A 25,283-nucleotide genomic window follows, 5' to 3' on the forward strand; every position below is an offset into this window, starting at 1 on the left:
TACTTCATACTTAATGAGATCACACAAACTTGAAAAAAAGTTAATCTCAGCTTCATGTACCTGTGGCCGAAGATTGGAAAGTCATTGATTGATATAATTGCCTCTTTCCAAAACCATTTTTTTGTGTTACCTCTTAGGAGATCAGGATGATTACAACTGTCGGCAACATTCAACAAACACTAACTAACACGTGGTGCTTATTAATCATGTTCAATGGCCTTATTATTCATCTACATGTAGATTGGAAAGAGTTCTTCGTTGTCGTCTTCATCGGTGTTATACTGTAGTTTCGTGCCGTGTCTAAGTCATCCAAAGTCGTTTAGCCGTGCTAGAAAGGCCAAAGCCCACTATTTCTGGCCTCCTGAACTGCAAACAGTTAAAAGTTAGACATTTAGACACTCGGGCATAAAAACGTAACATAATTGGCATGATCATATAGCTTGATAAGCAACGCTTTGTTGGATTGAGCTTTATTTGCGAATAATTACCCCAAAAATGAGTGTGGGAGGCACTAATGCAAGCCAAAGCCTTTGCCCGATGTTCCTGTGATATTCTGTTCGGTCCAGGCTGTTTGGCTTCATTCCGAGACCTTGTCTCATTCCTCTTGCTTTTTAAGACAATAAAACTGAACCTTTATTTCTTCCATTTTCGGGAGCCGACGACAGACATGACAGATCTCCGGCTGAAATTGGCTCCCTCTCGCAGGATGTATGGTACCATATACCACAACCCCGATTTACAGACTGATCGACCAAGGTCGAAACTGTTTGGATCGAAACCAACAAGCAAGTAAAATGTGTGAATTAAAAGAATAAAAAATGGTTCATAATACGCATGTTAGCTTACCTTGCTCTTCGCAGTTCCTCTCGCAATATCTTTTGCAGTTACGCGGCGCTTTTTCCTTACATATATCACACTCACACTGCTCTGTAATTGCAATGCATATGCTTTTTTAATAGGTTTGAAAGTCGGCCACAATCGGCATGAAAAACATGTTTGAGGAGCATTCGCTTCCTTTACCCCTTCTATCTACGACCCTAATCTCCACACTAAACGTGCAAAGCAAAGCAACGCGGCGGAAAATTAACCAAAATGTCAAAACAAGCTCTTCGATGTGTAAAGAAAGGATATTCAGCAATTTCTCCCAAAAAGTTATATTCGCCGCCAATGACTCGATTTCCTCTTATGCACAGGTTTGATTTATAATTTCAAAGTCCTATTGTACATTATAACAGTAGTTATCAATATGGAAATGTTCTTCCCTTCATCGAAATCGATTTATTGTGATTCACGCTCAAAGTTGAAGTCAAAGTGGGAGCCGTACCATGTAACGCGCAACCTCCCCACAATCTGCTCACTTACTTTTAGCCTCAACCATGTCTATGACCATCGCGGACACCAATGCCCCGATCAAGAGGATTGCCAACATGTAACGAGGCATCTGCAAAGAGATGAAATAAAAACCCACCAGTCTAAATGCCTTTGTCGTCCTTGTGTAGCTGGTTGTAACGTGTACGACAAATGCATTACCCCTCGTTTTGGTCGCAGCTTTTGGTTTTGTGCTGTCGCAACGATAAGCGCCTGGCTGAGTGTAAAATTCAAAACCAGTGCGCGATGAACAATAACTCATCCGATTGCCGATTGAAGGAAATAAAGTGTTTGGCTCACAGCCAAACGTCAAGTTTGAAGCATTTTAGACTCTATGTCGGTAACGGTCCCTCACCTGTATCGCTGAGTAGCGGTCACTGCGTTTCGGCCAAACCCTCGTGAAGTTTCGTGAGATAACCAATATCTCCATTTCGGTATCAATCCCCAAAGCAAATTACAAATTTGATTTTACTTACCATCACTAGAGTTGCAGGCGAATGCGGCGTTGAATACGGAAATTGCTCGTTAAACAACAGAGAGTCTGGAAGACTGCAACTTTGGACCAAATCCGCTATTGTTTTATACTCATCGCTGACTGATTGTCAACTGTAATTATTCCAAGCTGTCGCGCGCTCAGTCCCCTATCATCCATGTCCGCGAAAAATTCGTGAATGATTTCTGACAGCTAGAAAGCGATATTAAACTAACTCGACCATTCTGCCTTTTCAAATCTGCAGCAAGTTGGTATTTGTTCCAAACTCCTGTGATAGATACGGGGTTGAATCAATTTCGTTTTCGTTATCACGCTAGACATGTCGCCGATCCAACACCTTAAATCAAATTTCAAAGCAAAGGGAAGGTTCCATGTTGATTGCATACAGCACACTTCTATTAAAACCTCGTCGGTTACACATAGCCACAAGAAAATAATCTTTCTAAAAAACAAGATACAACAAAACATGATATCAGTTCTTATCATTCTCAACTTCGCTTAGATATAAAACGTTTGACATGCAACCATCATTAGTTGGCCTCAACTTTCTTAAGATTCATTCCATCATGAAAGAATAGATAGACAATTTGTCAAAGTTATCGCCAATGATATTCGCAATTTCTGGTTTCAAGAGAAATGTATCGATTTTTCTTTATCGATGTTTGTTTCGTTCAAATCTTTCAGCTATAGTTCGTGAGCAATCTTTCCTAACCATCCTGCTGCAGTCATCGTAAGCTAGGGTTTTATGATATGGCTTGAATATATTTTGTCCTCGTTAGCCTTAATTGCCAAGTGTGCTTTATCGAAATGTTCATTTATAGTGAAGTTCAGCCAAATGGGAAACAAGATGGCCGAAACCAAGCAATCTGGAACTTCAAAAAAGAAGCGACGGGGCGAGGGAAGCTATGGTTGGAAAATGCGGAAGTTGTTTATCCATCTATGCATCACAAATTCACAAATGCACAAACCTAAAAAAATTAATTCGGATGATAGTCTGCTGATGATCACAAACTAGCAAACGAAACCTTATTTTGGCTCGGAAATATTAATCAGTGTAGGCTATATTAAGAAACAGCAGCATCCGTAGATTGTCAGTACGGAGCAGGTAAAAGATATTCCGTATTTTTTTGTGCATAGACCTAATCCGTGGGCACGGTAACATTAAGTATCACAGAAGTATTGTGATGGACATATAATTTTTGTTTTCTATTTCTCAGGGATCTATCGTTTTATGAGGAGGCGATCCCCACTGGCTTTCAGATGGCTCTTGAGACCATCCATCCATTTCTCACCATCTTCGCTTGCAACGTTCTCACCATCATCACTCTAAGACAGTAACAGTACGGAGGCGCATTGGAGACTACGTTTCATGGATTTAGGCTATCATTTTTCGTTTCAGAGTAGGCCCTAGACTGTCTAATCCATGCTCCAAACTAGGCCTGAGGCCTAACTAGTTGAAACTGCGACCTTCTTCTTCTTCTTCTTCTTCTTCAGCGTTCGCTCTGCACTTGGAGGGGTCATTCTCCTAGGAGTAATCCTCCTCCAAGGCGGGATGAGTGTATCCTGCGTGCCACTACGGTTAGGCGCCAATTGGGTTTATTGGCCCTAGTGGTCCGAGTTTGGCGAGAGAGATAGAGTCCACGCAAGCTACTCATGTTTCTCACTTGACGCAAGGGCCCAACGCGCCGCGTAGCGGCAAAAAAGCGAAGCTGGCGAAACATTTATAACGGGTCACCGTCACTTATTATTGGACTTATAGCGCATTTACGGGGTTGCAACTATTTTGCTTTATAGTGTCACCAGGAAAGAAAAGCATGCGACCTAACGCCGATCTATTTGTATAAAGTGATAATTGGAAGGTATATAGTAGGAAATATCAATAAAATAATCATTCCATGTCGTCTTTTGAGGGCATTTTTGATTGTAAAAAATATATGTGTACGTCACCGTAGTCTCTGCAATGATAATTTTATCAGAGCAGTCTCGCGCAAGTAGAAGTTCTTTACCTACTAGTTCTTCACTTATTAGTCTCAACGTCTGGCGCAAAGCCAGACGTTTTCCATTACGATTTCACTACGATGTTTGACAATAAGGAGCAGTGCGCGAGATATGCTAATGAGCAGACTTCCCTCGCTTGAGTTTCTGAAGAATGTTCCATATCGCGCTAAGCTCATCACTGCTGATTATGACAGGCGTGCAGCGGTAGGTATCTGCTCCCCAACTTCCACCCTAATACGGTACAATAAGTTACCATTTGATGAGAATGGGACAATGCCCTCACTGTGTATGGAGTCATAGGGATAAGAAGACATTATTCATTAGTGTTGGTACAAGTGATTTTGCCCAAAAAGCATGCGCATTCAAAAAACAAAATATGCAAGGTATCACGTATGTAACATGACCATGACGACGTGCAGAAAGTGCACTGGCCAGTGCATACCCTATGGCTATGTATAGTAAACATGGTAAACATGAACAACATCATTATTCATCGGCAGTTCATTTTACTCCGAGCTTTTCCTGAAACATATTGCCATGATGATTAGGCCTACCATGTACCATGACCAATAACGGCACTAGATCATGTAGATGTCAACAAGTTCACATGAACCGTATAATCCCGCATAATCCCGCATGGCGCATGTGGGGCATGCGTCTAAACCAAAGCCCCAAAATCACTTGTTTTGGTCTATTTCACTTGTGTTTCCCCCGTCTCCCAGTCCATAATACATTTACAGTTTACAATCCCCGATCATGGCCCAACAAAAGGTCATCGGTTGACTAAAGCCAAGGAACACAACTGTTCAATGGATTTATAGTTGAATGCGATCAAACTACATCTTTTCAATCGTGGATTGTAAATTTAACCCCATGGGCCTAGGGAAGGCCCTATAACAATACTTTCGACACAGTTATTATCTCCGCTGCCTCCACCATGTTACACACAGTGCTCACTGCTGATTCTAAAATGCGCCACCTAGTCAATTGCACTATCGTCATCACCTCATCATACTTCATTGACATTACAGGCACACATTGACATAGACCACTGTTGCAATCAACGACACAGTCGCTATCCAAGTAGCATTATAGAGGTAATTATCATTATCATACCTCATTAGCATGTGAACCAATCGCGTCGCGTCCTTTGCGATCACGGCAAAGCCTCATGGAATAATGTCTTTCAACGTTGAATAATTTTTCATATTCCATGCCTACAACTTCAATTTCTTCATAATCCATGGCTAGAAGTTCAATACTAATATAATATCCAAGATAAAGTTACAAGAAGTAGTCAATAGGGGTCTCTCACCTCTCACTGTATGTCCACACTATTCACGCTTGTACGAGGAATACATTCAATGCTGAATCTAACAACACCCAGTGCCCTTACTCTGTATATTAGTCACTGGAAGATGGCCCATTTCACTCCTTGCTTCTACTTCACCTATAGTCTCATTGCAAACGCCTCAGTTCTATGATATCACATTCACTTTCAGCTGTCATGCAACACAACAACTGTGCTATCTGCCATCGCACATCAACGAAGAAGTGCAGCCGCCCACATTCCACCTCACGTCTGTCTGACCAGCTGCAATCCTCGAGGACGCCCCACTGTACCACGATTTCACTACGATGTTTGACAAGAAGGAGCAGTGCGCGAGATAGGCTAATGAGCAGACTTCCCTCGCTTGAGTTTCGGAAGAATGTTCCATATCGCGCTAAGCTGACCACTGCTGACCATGACAGGCGTGCATTGGACTGGTACAGGTTGGAACTGAACATTGAATATGCTGGTGGTGACGCTTTCTGATGAGAAGTTGGTCGTGACTGATGCAGTATCCTTGGACTTGTCCACAGCATCGTTCAATCATTGCTCTCTGAGCTGCCTTGATTCTGTACCCAAATACTAAGACCAAATGCCTGTTGACTGTGCTTTAAGAGAGACTGGCGCCATGCCTAGAGATATGACTGACCCCTATTGGCAAATTTGTATGACTTTATCTTGCCTACCTAGCTGCTGCCTATAGTCTCCCTTTAACTGCGGAACACTTCAAAGTCGATAAAATGCCATGTTCCACCTTTTAATGTGTTCAGACTGCCATTTTCAAAATAATCAAGTCAGGACACTGCCTTCTAGTCTCATAATAAATTTTGCTTTCCTCAATATATAATAACATTTCTTCTTCTTCAATGCTTTCATCATTCCAAACTTCTCCTCCTCTGACTTTTACAGGGGTACAGTCATGGCAATCAAAACCCAAATACTGAGACCAAATGCCTGTTGACTGTGCTTTAAGAGAGACTGGCACCATGCCTAGTCTCTCTTAAAGCACAGTCAACAGACACCAACCCCCTCAGACTCAGAAACCACAAACGCCCAACCCTTCCTGCTACCCTAATACTTCTGGGTGGGGTCTTAGCTTGCCCTGGCATAGACACCAGATACAAGGAACCTCGGTTTTGAGTCTCATTCGAAGGACTGTGAAGAGCCAGGAATTTTAGTTCCTTGAAAGCCACGCCGGTTCATCCAGACACACGATCATGGGTTCTTCCCGGGATCGAACCCGGTCCCTATTGTGTGGTGGCCAGCAGTGTAAACCACTAGGCCATGCGACCAAAGAGTTTCTCACGATGACACATGAAATTTGTGTATGATGGAATCAATTATTGGCCTACGGCAGGCTGCTTCGACTTGGTGAACCCCGGTTTGAACAGTTACAGCCACGGCCGCTAAGGAATTAGTTTGATGTCTATAGCTACAGAAAAAACAAAATGGCAGCCAAAGCATTGCCGGTGCATGCAAAACCTTCTCGATTTGCTTTGCTAAAAATCGAAGATGATGAGGATGATGACAATGCTACAAGCTGCCAGCCTAATGAGAAAGAATATGGCAAAGGAAACCAGCAAGCTGGGGCTTCAAAAAAGAAGAAAAAGAAGCGAAAGGGCGAGGGAAGCCAGTCGGAAAATGCAGAGGTTGTCCATCCATCCATCACAATGAGTGCATTCGCCGATTCGGGCTCGGTCATAGGCCTACATTCGTGTGTACGCCGCACAGTGCATGCATGCCTGTTTTAAACATACTGACATTTCCAAATTAGATCCTCGCACCAGTTTGAGGTTGCTCTTTAAACATGTCAAAGCCAAAACAAACCTGAATATAGGCACATATCAGACAAAGGAATATGAAAAAAAATTTCGGCCATTTCATGATTTTCATTTGAAACGGCCCTTTTGAAAACCCAGTCGGTGGATATAGGCCTAGAGTGGTTTCAAACTTTCATACATACACACATATACATGTATTTACTGCGATAGGCTTGACATCACGTGGATATGTCGCTGTAAAATAACTGCAGTTCTGGAATTCAGTGCAACATAGGAGGACGTTCTCTTGACTCTTCGAATGAATTTTTATATCAATTTTCCAGCTTCGAAATCTTGCATTTGGTGGCAACAAACCCAAATCAGCAAAAAGCAACCAACAACAAAACCAACATGGGCCGCCAACTGCTGAACAGTGGGAACTATGGAAGAAGACGGATAGTGAGGTATGATGATTGCTTCTAATTTTGCGGCTGTCCCCCTCGCACAAGATGCTTATGACTATCAGTCAGCTACTGGTATCCATCTCAGCCGAGTAAGAAGTATTGATGAGTTATAAGCTGATAATGTTGTCATCTAAATGGCTTGATGTTGAGGATACCAGTTTTGTTTATTCGTTAACAAGTTGAGTGGCTTATGCAAACATTTGGGCTTTAGTTACAACCATACTTATTATCTAACATTATAGTTCACCAGCGAGACGTATGAAAAAGATCTGCAGGAAGCCCTACTTCAGAGCAAACTGGAGTTTGAAAAGGAAAAATTGGAGAGTTCCAAAACAGGAAACGATGTAGACAGTGGACCCCACTCTCGTGGAGACAGGAAAAAAAAGAAGCAAAAAGATAAGCCAGCGACAATGAGTCTTGAGGAATTTAAACTTCATGAAGAATCGAAATCAGAAGAAGTGGGAAAATCAAGGTCTCAAGGTATAAACAGAATGTCTTCAGTTCTGTTAGTTCGGTTCAGCATGCTTTGAATCGGTAAATTCCAATTTTTCTTTCACTATGACCAGGTGTATTGAAAAATGTGTTGTTTGTTGTCAGTCAAATCTGGGTCTGCAAAAGGAACAGTTGTGAATGACTCCCATCTTCTTTATCATGCATCTTGTGAAAAACATTTTATGTGATTGTCCTGAATCTGGTTAGATTGGGGGTTTGTCTTGATGGATGTCTAACATTTGATTGTTTTTCTTTCAGGTTTTGAAGAACCAAAAACACGAATTGCTGCTGAGGATGGTGATACAAAATTCTTTAACACCGTTGACTCTGATGCTTCAAAAATAATCTTAAAAGAAAAAATACAGGCTGAGTATACGAAGGTCAGTAGAAGTCTTATTGTTGTCTTTTATATTGCTCATTTTTCACCTACAAAAGTCAGGGAGCGACAGATTTGCTGTTGGCAACAGAAGGGTCAGAGTTGAGGGAGCTAAATATAAATCTGTATCTTAGAAAATTGAGATAATTGAAATTGAAAAAAATCTGGACTTGTTCCCAACAAATTCAAGTCTGATAGACTCTGATACATGTAGCAAACAGCTTTTAACAGCTGAATCCTTAAGAAAAGTCTGACTGCAGCAACCTTACACTTCAGTAGAGTATTAGGTGCAAGGATTTGAATGATCAGATTTCTCATTTGTTGCCTTCCCAGCAATACATAGCTGAAAATGCAAGGGCAGTGCACTACGAAAAAGAGATCAGCAAAAAGGATTAGGAGCTAGTGATGCTGAGAGCGACAATGAAAAATATGGATGAAGAATTGAAAGAGGTGAAGAAGAGGAATAAGCAATTATGCCATATCCTAGCACAGGGAGAAAGTGAGTAAATAAGTTATCTCTTAAGTGCTGACTCGTGTATTACTGAGTCTGCCTGTGACAATGTACATGAACACCTTCAAGTGACAGTCAGTCAGTGGACTTTATGCTACCCAGCTGAGAACTGACAAGGGGAGGATTGAAGATGAGGACCACCAAAAACCAGATTGAAAATGTCTGTGTTTCTTTCATTGCAGTGAGAGACAAAGCAGAAGTTTTGATGACTGTTGAACAGCTGACTCAAGTCAAAGATGAACTCACAGAACAGGTAGTTATGTTGCCAGAATTTGAGACGGGGGGGGTCTTCCTTGCATGTACATGTACATGTACATGAACATACAACAATGTCCTATCATTTCAGGTTATAGATTTAATGGCTGAACTTGAGAGGGAGAGATCCAAAGTCCATGCATTAAAGCACGAGTTGGAGAAATATGAGAAGCTCCATGATAAACATGAAAAACCAGAAAGTAGTGCAAGTAAAGGCAAGCAACATGTAAGTAGGCTTTTTGAATGACTGTTGGAAATACACTCTGCCAGTTCCGATATCGAACTGGAGCGTGTCGTGGCTCATCAACGTGTTCAAATGGTCAGGTTCGTCAGCATGATTGACCATGCAAGTAGTTTAGTGTTACTTTGTCAAAACTTAAATGAAGATGAGGTAGACTAGTCTATTTTTATGTGTGATGCTTGACATGTATAGAATTTAGTAAATATTTGTCGAATTCGATTTCTATAACATTTTACTTAATTTCTGAGTAATTTTCTGTTTCTACTTTTAAGGGATCTGGGAAACACAGGTGATATCCCAACAGATGAACTATGGAACAGTCAGATGGAGCCCAGAAAGCTTTTTAATCTGTTAATAGGAGTATCTTGTGAAAATTGGGAGTTTAAACCTTTCTCCTCTGGCGATATGAGATCTAATGGGTTTAAAGTAATCTGTGATATTCACAACTTCATTACAATCTTATATCTGCCTATCATCAAAATCATTTTCACTTCTTTGTATTAGTACTTCTGGCAGACGATGACGATCGCTGCAAACTTTGTTGAGGTCACAATTGTCGTGTTGATTCATTGTCAACGGTCATGTGGTGGTGAGTCCCCAAATCCCATCCCCGAACAGACCCTGTAGCGTTTAGAGTTTATTAAAATGTTTATTACGTCATCTCATCAATGACAATGCCAAACTTGGTATTCTTCAGACCATTTTTTTCTTCTTCCATTTAATGTGCTTGTGTTGCAAAGTGGACATTTGACCATTGGCTTTAGATTTTGATATACCTGTGGCTGGCTGTGGTTCCTGCTTTCATATCAAAGGTACATGTACAGTAGAACCTATCTGAAATACACCCTTGGGGCTGTAAATGCTCTCTTTATAGAGACCTCCGGAGAACAGAAGTCAGATTGAAGAGAATTTACCAATTCGGGAACGAAATGGTGGCCTTTTAGAGAGTGTGTTCTGCCAATATCGAAGATGTCGGCTGAGAGAGGTTCCACTGTTCGTCTTTTTCTACCTTGTGTCTGCATTTAAAAATTGTATTCTTTTACCCAGGCAGTTGTTCCAGAAAAGAAAGTACGTAAGAGTTGCTACAGGCAGACCCATATTCCAAAAATCGGGTGTTATGATGGTCACCTGAACTAAAAAATATTAATTTTTATACACTCTTTTCTGGGACGTCCTGTATCTCTAACAAATTTTCATGAATGATGGCTTTTATTTGGTAGTTGGACAGTCCAGGTAATTTTCAAAGGAAATGTAATTTCTTTTACAAATAAAACACCTGTCATATTAAGATATCATGTTGTCATCTTCTTTTGATGTTTCCCCCCTCGAGAAATGTGTGTTGGTTGCTCGTCCACACGGCAAGCAAGGTGTGGTGAATACCGCTATTCTGATATCTGATGGAGTGTTGCTCCATCTTGGTTGTGCTGTCTTCATTTTCTCGATCCTGTCTAACCTGTCGTCAGTGCCTCTTCAATACGACTACTGTCTTTTAGTGAGGTTGTGACTTTGTCTCCATGGTCATATTGCGGCCTTGTCTCGGAGCTTGTGGTCAAATTGAAAATTTGTAACCAAGCATGTAGCGTATGATGACCCAGATAAGTGACAAGGAAGTGCTGGTGAATCCTTATTGAAGGATTCGTAAAGGAGCTGGCCTATTGATCGCGGCACTGTCTTCAAGATTGGGTCCTCAACCTTTTGTTCGTGTGTTTTCATGAAAGAACAGGGACATACAACGCTTTGTTTTGTCGAGTTGTGACCTTGTCTCTTGGTTTATCATAATTCATTATGATTTACTTAGAATTACGCAGACCGGTAAAAGATATGCTGGCGAATCATCTTACTTGTATTTTAAAAAGCTTCTCGCTCCATCTGTCTTGGTAGAACCGGGAGACTTACATGTACACGATATGTGTGATACAACACAGTTTTTGTTGTACATCCGCTTGATCGAGTTCGAGTTGTGACCTTGTCTCTTGGTTAAGATGTGACTTCAGTTTCCACAGATGTCGCTAAACGCAGATGGGTGACAGTGCATCCTGTAAATATTCTGAAGGAATTTGTTGCTTTCTCTTTGTTTGCTGGTAATCTACTCTGAAGTTGTTCTCGTCTTCGAGATAAGACGTCCGTGCTTTTCAATCAACTCACGAATACCTTGAGCAGAAATAAAATTAGGAAGTGACTATTTGGCAAGCCCGGCTGGCCGAACAGGGTGGCTTTTTAGTGCTGTTTGGCAAGCGGCTCTCCAAACAGGACAAAAAAAGATGCCTGTTCGGCGAGCGGCTTGCCAAATAGACCCGGCCAATAAACTAACTGAACATTACGATCAAGGAATTATAGAATTTTTATTATTATATATCTTATGATTGATATGTACATCGATATTTGAATTTTTATTTCAAGCGCTTTAGCAGTAGTTTTAGAAACTGGTGTAAAGAAAAATGTAAGCTTAGACACTTTTGGAAACGCTCTGATCAGCCCCTTTGGCGTGTAGATAAGGTATATGTATCATCAAGAATTGATGAAGACAAAGTTATTTATTTTAGAGTTTCTCATATGTATATTCTTGGGTTGCATATGATAGCAATGGCCATATGAAATGGTTTTTATTAATCATGGCATGGGTGATCGGAGTAGATATATAGTTGACAGGAATAAGATTATGAGCTATTTCCAAACGAAAATGAAAGTAAAATGCTGGACTGTTGAAAAAGTTATAATCATTCCATCCTCCTCCAATGCTATGACGTCTTATTAAAGACTATTAAAAAGCCTTCCTCCGCAAATAAGCGTTAAGCCGATTCACAGTACATGTCACACACGTCGCCTTCCTTCATTCCCTCGATTGCACTGACGTAGTGCGGCGTAAAATCGCGAAGGTAATATGCGTGACATTCAAATGTGGATATAGTATATAGACGTTTGTATCGTTGATATCGTTTGTGATTAAATGTATCCCTTGAACAGTCTGGAGATATATGGATAATGTTCCATGTATCAATGGTTATCACCCATAACCACTCGTCGATTCTATCGATCAGGCCTTATTGACAGAAATACATGTGCTCTTGCACACCTCACCTGACCAGTAGTAGTGTCTGATGCTTACAATCAATGATACCGTGATAAAGATGGAAGGCCCACATGACGATGGTGCTGTGGTTATGAAATTACCAATATACATTGTATATATATCGAACAGTCTGGAACAGTGTAAGTGATGCATTGTAAGTCCCTTCAGAAGATATCAGGTGGATAATGATAATGACGAAGATAGTGATAATCATGATGATATGATGACAGTTATACATGTTATACGTGGCGATGGACGAGGGTCATGACGATGACGATGCATGATAACGATGATATATGTACAGCACGGTACCTTTCTATTTTGATGCGTGATGGCGATGATGATGATGTAATCAAATACTCTCGCTATATACATGACATTAAAGAAGAAAATAATACTTTTCAATAAAGCACAACAAACATCACAGAGTGCATTAAAGAAAGAGCTTGTTTTTTCAGAAAAATGTGTTCTAGCATCAATCATAACCGACATATTCATCTGTTTCATTGAGTATACATAGTATGTACAATAATATTCTATGAATAGTGCCCATTTCGCATTGCCCCGCAATGTCATCTGTCAATGCCACGCCCCCCCCCCCCCCCCCCCTTGGACCAAATTCACCGATTTCCGCCTCTTCGACAAAAAGGTGAACCAGTCAGGGTCGCCACAAGACCGTCCGCGTCAAATCAACGGTCTCCTGATCACTGAAGGTTGCCCCTTGCCCCGTTCATTGGTGCTTAGGTATCAAGAAACGCATCGGGAAGATCATCGCGGTCGAACACGCCGCCGCCGCCGCCAACAGGCAATTTAACGAAGCTTCTCATATAGCTCAAGAGGCAATGCTAGAGGTTTAGTCGTGTTTTTTCTCTGATTTCTGAATCCCGGTTAAATAATTGCTCTAGTATTACGTGGAATGTACTTTACATGCTTATAAATGTATGTATAAACTGGTCTAAGGAAAGAACTATGGATTGATACCTCTAGGAAGTCAATATGTATAACGTCATTAACTGCTGTCGTGTTCAATCTTGACGTTCTTTCCCAGCGGCACAAGCAGTAATATAGAGACCGTCGACGAAAGCAAAATAATGAAATAAGCATAGAAAAGACAGCGATCAATCAGCCTGGCCACTTCTTGCCAGTCTCTGTTTTTCTGACTGTACATTCGCTGTTCTTCCTGTCTCTTGATAATGATTGACAACCGCCGGAGAATTTCCTCCCCTTCCGTAACTTTTCGCGATTTCTTTTTCGGATCATGTTTACCCTGGTAGGTTCCGTTTCCTGGCAGTTTATGTTTCGTTGAGGTGTTTTCTCCGTTCTCGTACTCGATGAGGTTACACTCGGAGCTGGTTTCGCCGATGTAGTGCAGGTTGATCCCATTCATACTTTCCCGTAGAGGTGTCCTCATCGACGTAGGCGATGGTGAACGCCTTTCTGACCTGCTGTGTACGTTAGTGGGAATTTTGAAGAATTTACCGATACGAGCAGCGACACCTCGCAGCCAGTTTGGAACTTCGTTATCTTTCGTCTCACCCTGGTGGTGAAGGTTGGAGATAATCACCGCCAGCATGACTGAGAGTGACGTCATGAACATCACAACCGTTAAGTATACACCTGAAACAACAACAAGTAAATACGTTTTGAGTGCACGATGATTTTCGACAGGCAACCCATCCTTCCCCGTTAATATGATATCATGTTTCCAATAAACGACAGCACGATCAGCCTTCTTACGAGGAAATATCTAATTCTTGGCTACTGAAGAATCACCGCGACCTTGATGAGACCAGGGTATTTGAAAGACTCTGATGAGATTGAACTGCACCCTACGCCCTCTAGGAGCACGGTATTCTGATTATCTCCATGTGTCGTAGGTTTCAGGTTTCCAGTCTACGGACAGTGGATCGAGGCGATGTGGCAAATACAACTCGACCCTTCAGTAGTAAATCAACGCCTGTCTTTGCAGCTCGACAACATCTTCCCCAGCATTCGCTCGATGAGCGCTTTCTCGTTGTTGTAAACGTGAGTGAGAGGACGGTTGGGCGTCAATAACAGATAATTAGCCCAGTGACTCGATCTTCAGTGTTATCCTTAATCACCCAATCTATACTGCCTATTAATCCCTCAATGGAACGACGGGCTGTAAAAAAAGCATCTTAATCAACTTACCAATCAAGGGGACATAGAAAGACGTGGCCGGCATACTCTCGGCAATGAGCAACATGAAGACAGAGAAAGCCAGGAGTACAGTCAACCCCAATGTCACTTTTTCACCGCTATCAGGTGGCATCCAGAATCCAAGCAGTGTCAACGCTGACAGCATAATACAGGGTACTATAACATTATAAGTATAATAAAGCGTCCGTCTGCGCATGTGTAAAGTGAACGTAATATCTGGGTAAGGTTCAGGACAACAGGAATAAATGACGTAGTTGCGGACTACTTTTACATCAATGAGTTCCCATTCGCCGTTACTGACGTAATTTTTCAGGTCCACACCATTCGATCTGTTGAACACGTCCACTTGGGTTCCATCGTAAGCCCAGGAACCGAATTTAAGCAGACAGATCTGGTCGTCGAAGGGGAAGTACGTGATGTCTATACTACATGTGCTTCTGAGTTTGACAATAGGTGGCCAGAAGACACGTCCTTGGTTGTTTACCATCGCTAGCGCTGCCATGTAGCCATCTGTGTGGTCATCCGCACTGGAAAGAGAAATGAGACACCGTCAAAACAACGAGGCCTCGCTTCTCGAGACCTTTGCTTGTCAATCATTTGCCTTTGCGAAGGAGAAGGAGAAAAGGAATATTCAGGAGGAACTAACCATGCTACCGAGATGTCATTGGCAATAAGATGGGCATACGATGAAAAAAACCCTAACTATCGGGGATTACGGAATTGACGTTCTGATAGATAAGCCATTGGAAAATAGATTGGTTATTTGAGCCATGGCTGATGTCAATTTGTCTGGTAAAAACAATGGGGTCGGATCAAATTCGATTGCTTGGTGATTCCATTGGACATATGTTTTTTCTTCCAGTGGGAAATCCCTATATATGATCATGATCACCACGAAGAAGAGGCCTGCAGGCGGCAAAAACTTATGGGCATCGTTTTTCGGCGTCTCTGAATCACTCACGCCGTAAGTGGCTCACATATTCGCTTAGCGAGGATCTGAAGAACGTAAATATACTGGAAATATTAGAGAACAGAAAAAGCCAACTCCGCCGAGTAACTGCCATGCTACGTAATGCCCCTCGAAAGAGAGATAAATCATTATACATCATATACATGTATTCGGGTACTTCAAACTACCAAATAGGATTTAATATCACCAGCTAACCATTTGTCAGTCTCGTGCTAGTCAACAATTCTACTCAAATTCAACATTTATTGAAACGGAAATTCATATCTTGCATTATATAATTCACGTATTCTCCTCTATCTCGTGTCAATACTATTCAAATCGCAGAGGAATGCTAAGGTAATCAAATTTACAATTTATCTCTAGGGAAATGGTTCCATCTCAAGTTCAAATGCTTATCTCCATGCGAGTACGCCTGAGAAAAGGAGGTGGGAGCAAAAACTATATTCGGGGATCAAAATTCATACATGTATTCCTCAAGTGACATCTCTCTCTCAAAGGCTTTTATTGGAATGATACGGGTGGGTAAATACAAGAGCACTAAGAAAAGTGGAGTGTTATTGGCCATATGATATATTCTGATGACTATCTTGCCCTTCGAGGGTTAGTCCATCGAACGTTGGGATCAACACGCCTTACGTGTTATTCAAGTATCACCTCTTTCTCAATTTGAAAGGTTTTTATTGGAATGATACGGATGGGTACATATAAGGGTACTTGATAAAATGGAGTGCTATTGGCTATAATTTTTTATTAGTATATTGCGCGCTCACCAGGTTTATTCAATCAATGTTGGGGATCGAAACGTGTTGTGCATTCTTGATCAAGTGACGTCCTTTTTTTCGATTTCAAAGTTTCAATTGGAATAATTCGGATGGGTACAGATATATATGGGTACTTGCTAATTGAGTGTTATTGACGTTCTCACACATTGTGATTGCCCGCAAGTTTAGTCTTAAGGTTAATAGTAGACATATCGATCTGCCTAAGTCTATACGGCATCCGTCAACACAATTGCCCCTTCCGCTGGTTTAACTCAGCTGCATGTCGTAAACTGTTCGACGTTTACAGAATGGGTTTCTTTTTACGCCTCACGGGTCAGTCAGTGAACGGTAAAGCCACCATTTGTGTTTGGCACTTGTGGAGCCATTGGGCGGACATTGGTGGGGTTGGCAGTGAGTGGTTAGGAGCCTTGGAGGAAATGACTTAGTGCCGCGGAAAAGATAAACCAAGAAGCGTACTGTTAGGCACTCTCAGGCGACAATATAAAAGTAATACGATGAAAATAAAACTTGCAATCTGTAATAATCTAGTATGTTGAGAATTGGTTTTAAGGTCAACTGACGGAGCTAACTAAGTTTTGTGAAATATTTGCCAACAAAACCGCATTGTGTTGAGAAAACGAATTTAATTTGAAGCAATAGCTGAAAGTGATTCAGAAAAAGGTATCATTGGGCGCAATCGACATCCATAAGTCTATTTGCTTCAATGGACATCCTTGCAGCTAACCATTCCTTGACAAGGCATTAAAGTTAAGTCAGTTGACTCAGTATTGTTCCCTTGGGGTTACTCCCGTGAATTACCTTGCGGTGGAGGCGACCTTGTGATGTATCGCGCGGATAAAGTCTGTAATTTGGTAATTTCATGGAGGAATACGCTGATCAGTCATAATCATGGTTGGCGTCAAGGTATTCTCAGCAAATATCCATATAAATCAGCAGTTAGTCCCTAAAGGGTACGTCATTCACGTTCCATGTAGTTACTGGTAACTCGGGAAAATGAAAATACACAATGCCGTGGTGCAGTTATTGTTCATGCAAGTAAGCTGAAGCGTGGTACATGTATTTTTAAATCTGTCAAGACAGCAGCATTGTCGAAATTTATATTCAGTGCGTTTTGTCCTTGGATCAGGCTCTGTGGTTAAGAAAACGAAGGTCTATCAGCCTCAATCGTAGTCTCTGATTCTTTTTATTGGGCTAGCTTCCGCATACATCTATTGGGATCAAAGGCGATTCCTCTGTAATGCTAAGAGTGTTGATTAAGTTAAGCCACCATCTAACTTATGTTGTCAATCTTCCATGGCTTTCATAACAAGTCTTGCGGGTGTAACATCACACCGGGTGATTCGAATAATCGTCCCATCAGACTGGTCTAATCTCGCGGTCCTCCTTCGTAAGGTCAGTATCATTACGGAGTGTTATCATCACCCATCGATTACATTGAACGACAAGCTGTGCCACCGGTGGTAGAGGCAGATTATGGTCAACGAGGAGGCAAGACAACTACGCATCGCACTTTATTATTACTCAAGGATATCAACTTGAAATGATATGAAACTGAAAGAAACTAACAATTTAAAATCCAATTAGTCCATTTTTTCACAGACGTTCCTTCAGTCAAAGAATAAACTGACATGTTTTTTCCGTTTTCTCCTGATATATACATGTATCTCCAAGACGTTGCTCTACGGAAACACTAAATTATCTGCTCGATCGTTATTTTGGTAGAGTCTGTGAAAGTGAATGATATCGACCAGCTTGAAATAGCTAGGCAGTGTTACTACAGCTTGCGACAGGATCTACCAGCTATTGCTTGTCTGACAACGTCTTCATACTGACCTGTTATAAAGGACTATATCCGGTAACCAGAGTTTGTTGCAGGGTATACGTATTTTCTCGATATTATTAAACTTCTTTTTGTCCCATGTCAATTTTTCGTCGGTCCATTCCTAAAAATAGATTTAAGATACAGTGAGGTGGGACAAGGGTAGTCCCCAGGGAAAGGCAGCTCCTTCTCAGGGCCCATCTTCTCAAAAAAATAGGCAATGTGCGCGTACACTTTCGCATTCAAGCATAATACGCTTCTACAATGTACTCGTACAGATGATAAGTCCAAGATTGGCATTTTTGAGAGAATTGACATTTCTACTGAAGCAATCTGAAGCTGTGTATAATGGACCAGTAAATACTTTACCGAATAATTGATGTGCATTTTAGGTTTCTCTGAACAAAACCGAAAAGGTATCTATTTACACCAACGGCGTTTATCGCCTCACGAAAAGAGTATGGTAGGGTTTCCATGAAAGGGGGTTGTAGGAAAGAGTTGGGAGTGCAACTATCAGTGTTCGATTGTCGGGGGACAAAACACCTCTTGCTGGTCCCCTCTTCATACGGCCCTGGAATATATTAACAGCTTAAATAATCATCTAAACTGCAACATCATAAGACAGCATCGTTATCGTAACCTACTCGTATCGATCTTAGATTTTTAAAAATCCTTTGATTACTCCCAACGCGGTTTACAAAATCGTTTGAACAGAGGTGCACAAATTACTAAATAAATAGCTGCAAAGCCGCAATTTCCTCTCTTTAAGTTGATGACATTAATTGCTATGTATGATCAAAGTCAAGATAACTTTATTCTAGAGTAATCCTCACGTTGTTCTTATCCTGCTCTCGGCAGTGCTTAAAGACGGCCGTGAGACTGTCGCTGTGTTAATGTCACATACCGGAAGACTTGGATTATCACCGAAACGTGTCTTAAGTGTATCATATTGCAAGCGCGGGTGATAAATTGCTATTCTACTATCGGCGTTTGCTCTCTTTAATGATAGAGCTCACCGATAAATCATTGAAGTTGATAAATCTTATGTTGCGCGTAAGAAAATGATTAAGTTGTTCGGGTATCGAATGTAATTTCGTTGTTTCGGTGTACGTGTATGACAGTGTTACATACTTAAAATTGACAGAGAGGAGAGTGAGGTGTTGTAATGCCTCTATCGGCATCGTCCCTTCCCCTCCCAGAAAGGCATGTTCAAGATGACTGTTGAACTGCCCTGGAGGTCTACCCCTCCCCCAGCCCGAGATCAATGGATACACTCTAAGATAACGGTAGTTTAACGGCCGCCAAACCATATAGCGAAGCTTTAAACAACTGGCCGGTGGGCTTGGAATAATCATTCGGCCAAACAGCTGCAAGGTATACAAAATCCCTGATAAAGCATCTCAGAAAGGATACATTTTGTGTAAAATCGAAAGGCTGAGTGAAAGGTCACAAATAGAACTTCTGTATGTTTTTATAGTGCTGAACACTATGACACCGTACTCTTCCAATTTAATTGCCTCCTTAAGCACGACAAGAGTATGACAAGATAGCTTCAAGCATTAAAATATCACATTGCATTGTTTACTTTCTTCGCACATTGTTAGTGAGATGATGAAACGGTGTTCAAACACGTAGATAAGACTAAATGCGAGGGCCGACATCACGTGCAACTTTTTCAGCTTTCTACTTAAATCAATTCGCTCCGTCGTACTGTTTGCGCAACTATTGGTGATCAAAACCGCGACATCGATATGTGGGCTCTAACCAGTCTTTGCTCCGATTCGATATAGCACTTTGTTGATTCGTCATGAAAATCCATTATGCACTCTTTGTCTTTTTTTCCGAGACATACAGAACTTCTCTTTCGGTTTTTTGTAGTTGGTAACTGCTTGCATGCCATCATTCAGAAGCTGTCCTGTTTTGAGAGTAAACGAGTTACAACAGAAAGACCGCTTCTTCTATGAATTTTGTAGAAACATTTGACGGGTCTTTTACAATCTGAATGACGTCACTTACATGTACGACCCTTAGCGTTTCAGGATATGTTGCATTAGCATCATACGAAAGCAGCATATGTGATTCCGACGTGACCTTTGCCCTAACTCACATTGCTCATCAAAACCCCTCTCCAACGAACCTCCCACCTTATGAGTGATAAGAACCATTCGGTCACTGCGAATGACAGTATCAGTGGATAATTTCTATAGCACCTTCAAATAGTTTTAGTAATATCAACCGTGCCGAAGGAAAAATGCTTACCTGATGTGCCGAAAAAACGCTTACCTGGTCTAACCATATGTGTGTTGTCAGAACTTGATTTCGTTCATCCTACAATATAAAGCAAGAACATCAGACTTTTATTAATAAAAACAACGAATGGTTTCATCGGTCATCAACGAATGAATCAAAACTGTCCCAAAAACTGGCGTCTGAGATTTATCGTTTCCAATCAGACCTCTCTTTGTAATTGAGATCAGAACAGGATTTTTACAGGGCATTCGTCATTTGTTAAACATGGTTACCATAGCAATACATGCAATGTGGAATTCGACATTCAATGACATGACCGATAAATAATCGTGATGGGTTTTCTAAAACCAATATGAAAATAGACAAACCATAACGTAATTTTTTGATTAAATCGAGAATCGACAGGAAAATTAAAAATGAAATTATTGAGATTTTGGGTGAGATGTGATAAGCTGCCTTTAACGTTGATCAATAACACTAATCAGGCTGACAGGATGGATGAATCTATTTAGTTATCAAACGTTACAATAATCTTACGTTGGTGTCAATCACCATTAAGGCGGATACGTTTTAACATTGTCATGACCTTCGTGCTAATCATCTCATGTTGGGCAATTTCATTTGGCCCATTCGCAACAGCATTCAGGTATGAACGAAAATATCATTCCTAATGAAACCAAGACCTGGGGTTGCTATAGTGCATCAGCTTTGAAGAACCGGTCACCTGACGCTGTTTGTCCAATCAGGTTGGGAGAGATTCGCGATGGCCATGTAACAACTAAGGCATTTATTCACCTGGCTATCAACTCGCCCTACAAATTAGACGCCAAAGAATTGGACGGATTACATGACACCTAAAAAGTAAGCCGGCTTGGATTGACATCGCATCCGCATTAGTGTAGCTGTAAAAAGCAGGCAATACGAGTCGGAGTCTCCGTAACCACCTTAGGTGATGGCTGCATCACGAATGTAGGTTGTGTCCTAGTTGATCTCATTGCTTTTTTGGTGATGATGTGGATGTTGAAGAGGATAGTGATTTGCGTGCTCGCATTACCTCGGCCGCACGAAAAAAAACCAACGACCTGGGATTTCCAAATGCTGTTGGCATCGAGCAGCTTTACTTCATGTACCACCACAATATTCATACGGATGGTGATGATGATGATGATGATATCATATATAACGGAGGAATACCACGAAATTCCGGCTCGACAAGTTTTGATCTACTTTTTATGACTGCATCAGTCATTGCATGGATCAGGCTGGAGAGCGATTACCGTGGATGGACTTAGGTTGAAATGCAATTGTTAATAACAATAGTATCAACACTATCTCTCTTGCTTGCGACTCCTGGTATCAAAATTTCACTGCTAGGGTGGCCTCGGTTATTGAGTAAAGGAGTCCAAATCAATGGTTATCAGTAGTGCACATACCAATTTCTTCCTGAGCGGGCAGAGTACACAGAATCCACACGCAATGTCCCTTTATCACCTCGTTCATTCGAGCACAAGGTTAACGGGATTATACGTACCATCATATGCACGAACAATCAATGACTACTTACCACATCGAAAATCTGATTCAATGTGATCCCTAGATCGATGTTGACCGTTTGAGAAGCATTCTGGACCGGCCGCACAGAATTTTCGTAGTTCGTCATGATGTAGTACAGCAGCCTCTGTTCATCTGATAAAGCTCTGGTCGGGTCTGTTGTGTTGATAAGCCGTTGATATCCATGATACCCTGAAAATATATAAAAGGTGATATTCGATTTTTATCGATTGTGTAATGATCTTAATACAAAGTCCCACTTGCTGATCTATTGGCTGCCGCGCTCTCCCCATCAATGATGTCTGAGACAACCATGAGAGGTACTCCACAATTAGTTTGTCATAGTCATATTCAAACTGTCCTCATTAAAACAGGTCATGTATAGTAATTGTAGACCAGTGTAATCATAAAGGGGATGGATCTATCCCCTTGACCTTGATCAGCAGGAAACGATTCTCGTGCCGTACATGCGAGTAGTTTTTTCAGCTAGTTTCGACAAAACACTGATCGGTGACCCTGCTGCTTCTTAGATCTGATGGTAAAACCAAAACATAAGTTCAAAAAATGCCTGCCGCGCCGCATCATTGAAGATGCTGGTGATAACCAAAGTCTTTTTATCATCATATACTAAAACTAAAAAGGGAAAACAAATCGACAGACACTCCTATGTAGACGATAATTATTTGCAGGGTCTGCATGAAGGACTTCCCGAAGAGGCAATATCGTCGGTCTGATTATGGCTTATAATCCCTTGAAAGACTGCTTTATTGCCATTTACAGTGTTTTACTGCTAAATTCATTGCTTCTCAGAGCATTACATTCGATCGTATTCGTAAAATAGCACGTTTAATTGGCAAAAAAGTTTTCAAATGTGAGCACACTTTGAATGGGATGACAGTTCGTGGAAGACACTTTCAAGAGCCAGTTAGAAAATTCATGGAAAGGCTACGTTTTCACAATATTTTCTTTTTTTCCACCCGAGACTTTCGTAGTCACACTTTCAATCTGTTCTACAAATTGATACGAGTGTTAAAAACGTATGTTAATGAGACCATCCCTGATGACGAAAAATGAGGAGGACAAAAAATTGAATGCAGCCCAGCCATTATAAATGCAGACCTACAATGTAAAGCATATTGTCAACAACAGGTTCGCATTCGGCTATAAAAGATATAGGTTAGACAAGGACTTGTCAACAAACAAGTAGTATTGGATGCATAAAGGATATTTTAAGAAGATGATGAGTGCGGTACCACACTACTAGTACATGTATATTGTCGACTGCAACGCATTTCATACGGCACTTTTGTGCTCAACATACATTTGTAGGTATTGACGTTCACTCATTACCAAGATTCACCTTCCTGCAGCTGTACCACAGGAAAGCGTTTTGTATCACCAGCATGATTACGACGAGAATGAGCTGACGGCTTTTGGTAAACATTTTATACTAGCAATTATGACCACAAATTGTTTAACAATACTTAATCCTGTAATTCGTTTGTGCTGAAAGAGAAGCTCCCTTTATTAACAAACATACTTATTTCCTTTTTCTCTACACATGAATTCATGCATTGAAATCGGTCCCTCAATTACTTGTTAATCTGATCGAAATGACCCATTCACAGAAATGCTCATGCCTTAATCTATTACACATAAGTTAGCACCATATAGGCGATGACGTTACGTATGTACATGAAGTGTATGTATTCAATGTCTGTTTATGGCTGTTGGGCATGGTGAACACATGTCAGTGTGGTCGCTCCTGCATTATTCATGAATTTTGTGTGGTATTTCGTTCAGATCTTCTTGTGCAGGGACAGTCTTGCGTTGCCTCTATGATCTCGATGATATATTTGTAAAGCATGTTCAACTGCGTCGTTGAATCTTAGTGATATATTGAACATATTGGATTGTTCTGGTAAATCTTGATATTGAACATGTTCGGTTGTTAGTTATAAATTGGCCATGTTAGAGTGCTCTTTGGTAGGTATGATTTGTTATGGTAAAGGATATGTGACATTGTACAGTAAAGAGCATGTGTGACAGTGTAAGGCACACGTAGTGTACCGAGAACGCGCGTGCATGGCTAGCACACATTGGCCGACCCTTCCTTTAACAAAAGCAGGCTCAAAAGTAATTTTAGTTGACCAATCGACCCATGAAATTTAATTTAAAAAATAAACGTGTATTTATGTATTTTTCTTTGAGTTCTTTAGTTATTCAACAGCATGACGTAGACAATTTTCCAATCTTCCTCCATTCATTATCAACCCTTTAACCTGCATATCAAAACAAGATGAACCCAATTTAATATCTGTTGAATTTCACCTGCTGCTTCGGTCTACATTACGAGTTTTATTAATACTGGCGAAAATCTTCACTGCTCTACTCGATCCTCTCACATGCGAGTTGCCGTGATTGTTGGGTGGGTTCATTAAACCTTTCGCATGGGAGAACTAGCGATGTAATTGCGTGAAATACGACACCAGCCATTTGAGATTCCATTATGGATGCAACAGTTGGTCGTAAATCTGTCGGCGGGTCAGTGTACCTTTTTGATCAAAGAAAAAAATTGGTTAGTTACACCTGATGCACCTAATGAGATAGAATCGGCTAAAATTATCCTTGGTGCCCGAGAGGGGAACACCCGGTGCCAGAATAAATGCAACATAAACCTCCGGCCAGAAAAAAATGATTATAATCTGTGGTATCAGCTCACAACTAATTGAAGAAAGAGATGGCTGGGAACTGTTAAAGAAAGCATATCTTTTACGGTATGAAAATGCTTGCCATTGCTTAGAAGTCATGGATTTCCCAATGGGTTTTAAATTGGTGACTCAATGATAAGTGTACTTTCGTTTTGTGCAACAGGATTTCCTGAGATTCTCTTCAGAAAAAGCTATACTATTGCACACGCACGTTACCATCGTAACTTGGATATGAGTGAGAAGTCGACGGAGAAATTTAAATTTCTTTCGTTTTTTCCTATGCACCTTTAGCTTGTCTGCAAGGCAAAAGTACGATTATTTTGCCATTAGATGTGGAGCATCTCTGTGCCCTTTCTGTCAGTAGGGCAAATACCGCAATATAATTTTCTTACGTTTCCTCCAAATAGCAAAGAATTAAACGTATACATTACCAACAATTCTTAAACCTCTTATCTCTACGACTTTGGCATCAACTTGAATCCACAGATGATATATGAGTGCCAACGATTCAAATCTTCCCGATAGATGTTTATGGGAACTCTGTTGAAATGGAAATCATCTCTTATCTATGCATTGGATTTCTCAAACAATATGTACCATGACGAGTAATTGGTATAAGTTGTTGAGATGTGGGCTCAGAATATCGGGTCGTTCATGTCGG

The 25,283-nt window shown here is 40.9% G+C and overlaps 2 protein-coding genes and 1 long non-coding RNA gene across 3 annotated transcripts in view; 1 reads left to right on the forward strand and 2 right to left on the reverse strand.

Annotated features, from left to right (window-relative positions):
* Positions 1 to 191: 191 nt before the first annotated feature.
* Positions 192 to 1,955, reverse strand: LOC135483828 (uncharacterized). Its single transcript, XR_010446387.1, has 4 exons — positions 1,845 to 1,955; positions 1,363 to 1,441; positions 847 to 927; positions 192 to 366 (listed from the first exon to the last, which is right to left on the reverse strand). It is a non-coding gene; the product is annotated as an uncharacterized LOC135483828 (long non-coding RNA).
* A 4,602-nt stretch (positions 1,956 to 6,557) lies between these two features.
* On the forward strand, positions 6,558 to 10,578 carry LOC135483181 (G kinase-anchoring protein 1-like). Its single transcript, XM_064763823.1, is given in 8 exon segments — positions 6,558 to 6,838; positions 7,294 to 7,413; positions 7,656 to 7,893; positions 8,164 to 8,285; positions 8,615 to 8,780; positions 8,975 to 9,045; positions 9,139 to 9,273; positions 9,561 to 10,578. Coding segments are annotated over 8 exon segments (1,074 nt in total). The 5' UTR covers positions 6,558 to 6,637; the 3' UTR covers positions 9,582 to 10,578.
* A 2,375-nt stretch (positions 10,579 to 12,953) lies between these two features.
* LOC135483830 (neuronal acetylcholine receptor subunit alpha-10-like) overlaps positions 12,954 to 25,283 on the reverse strand; it is a 32,623-nt gene continuing 20,293 nt past the window's right edge. The window contains exons 2-6 of the mRNA XM_064764878.1: positions 21,925 to 22,103; positions 20,394 to 20,438; positions 18,125 to 18,234; positions 14,531 to 15,066; positions 12,954 to 13,975 (exon numbers count right to left, since the gene is read on the reverse strand). Of these exons, the coding sequence (XP_064620948.1) occupies positions 13,368 to 13,975; positions 14,531 to 15,066; positions 18,125 to 18,234; positions 20,394 to 20,438; positions 21,925 to 22,103 (1,478 nt within the window). The 3' untranslated portion in view covers positions 12,954 to 13,367. The remainder of the gene's footprint in view (positions 13,976 to 14,530; positions 15,067 to 18,124; positions 18,235 to 20,393; positions 20,439 to 21,924; positions 22,104 to 25,283) is intronic.

This window comes from Lineus longissimus, chromosome 2 (assembly GCF_910592395.1).
Source record: "Lineus longissimus chromosome 2, tnLinLong1.2, whole genome shotgun sequence".
Lineage (NCBI taxonomy): Eukaryota > Metazoa > Nemertea > Pilidiophora > Heteronemertea > Lineidae > Lineus > Lineus longissimus.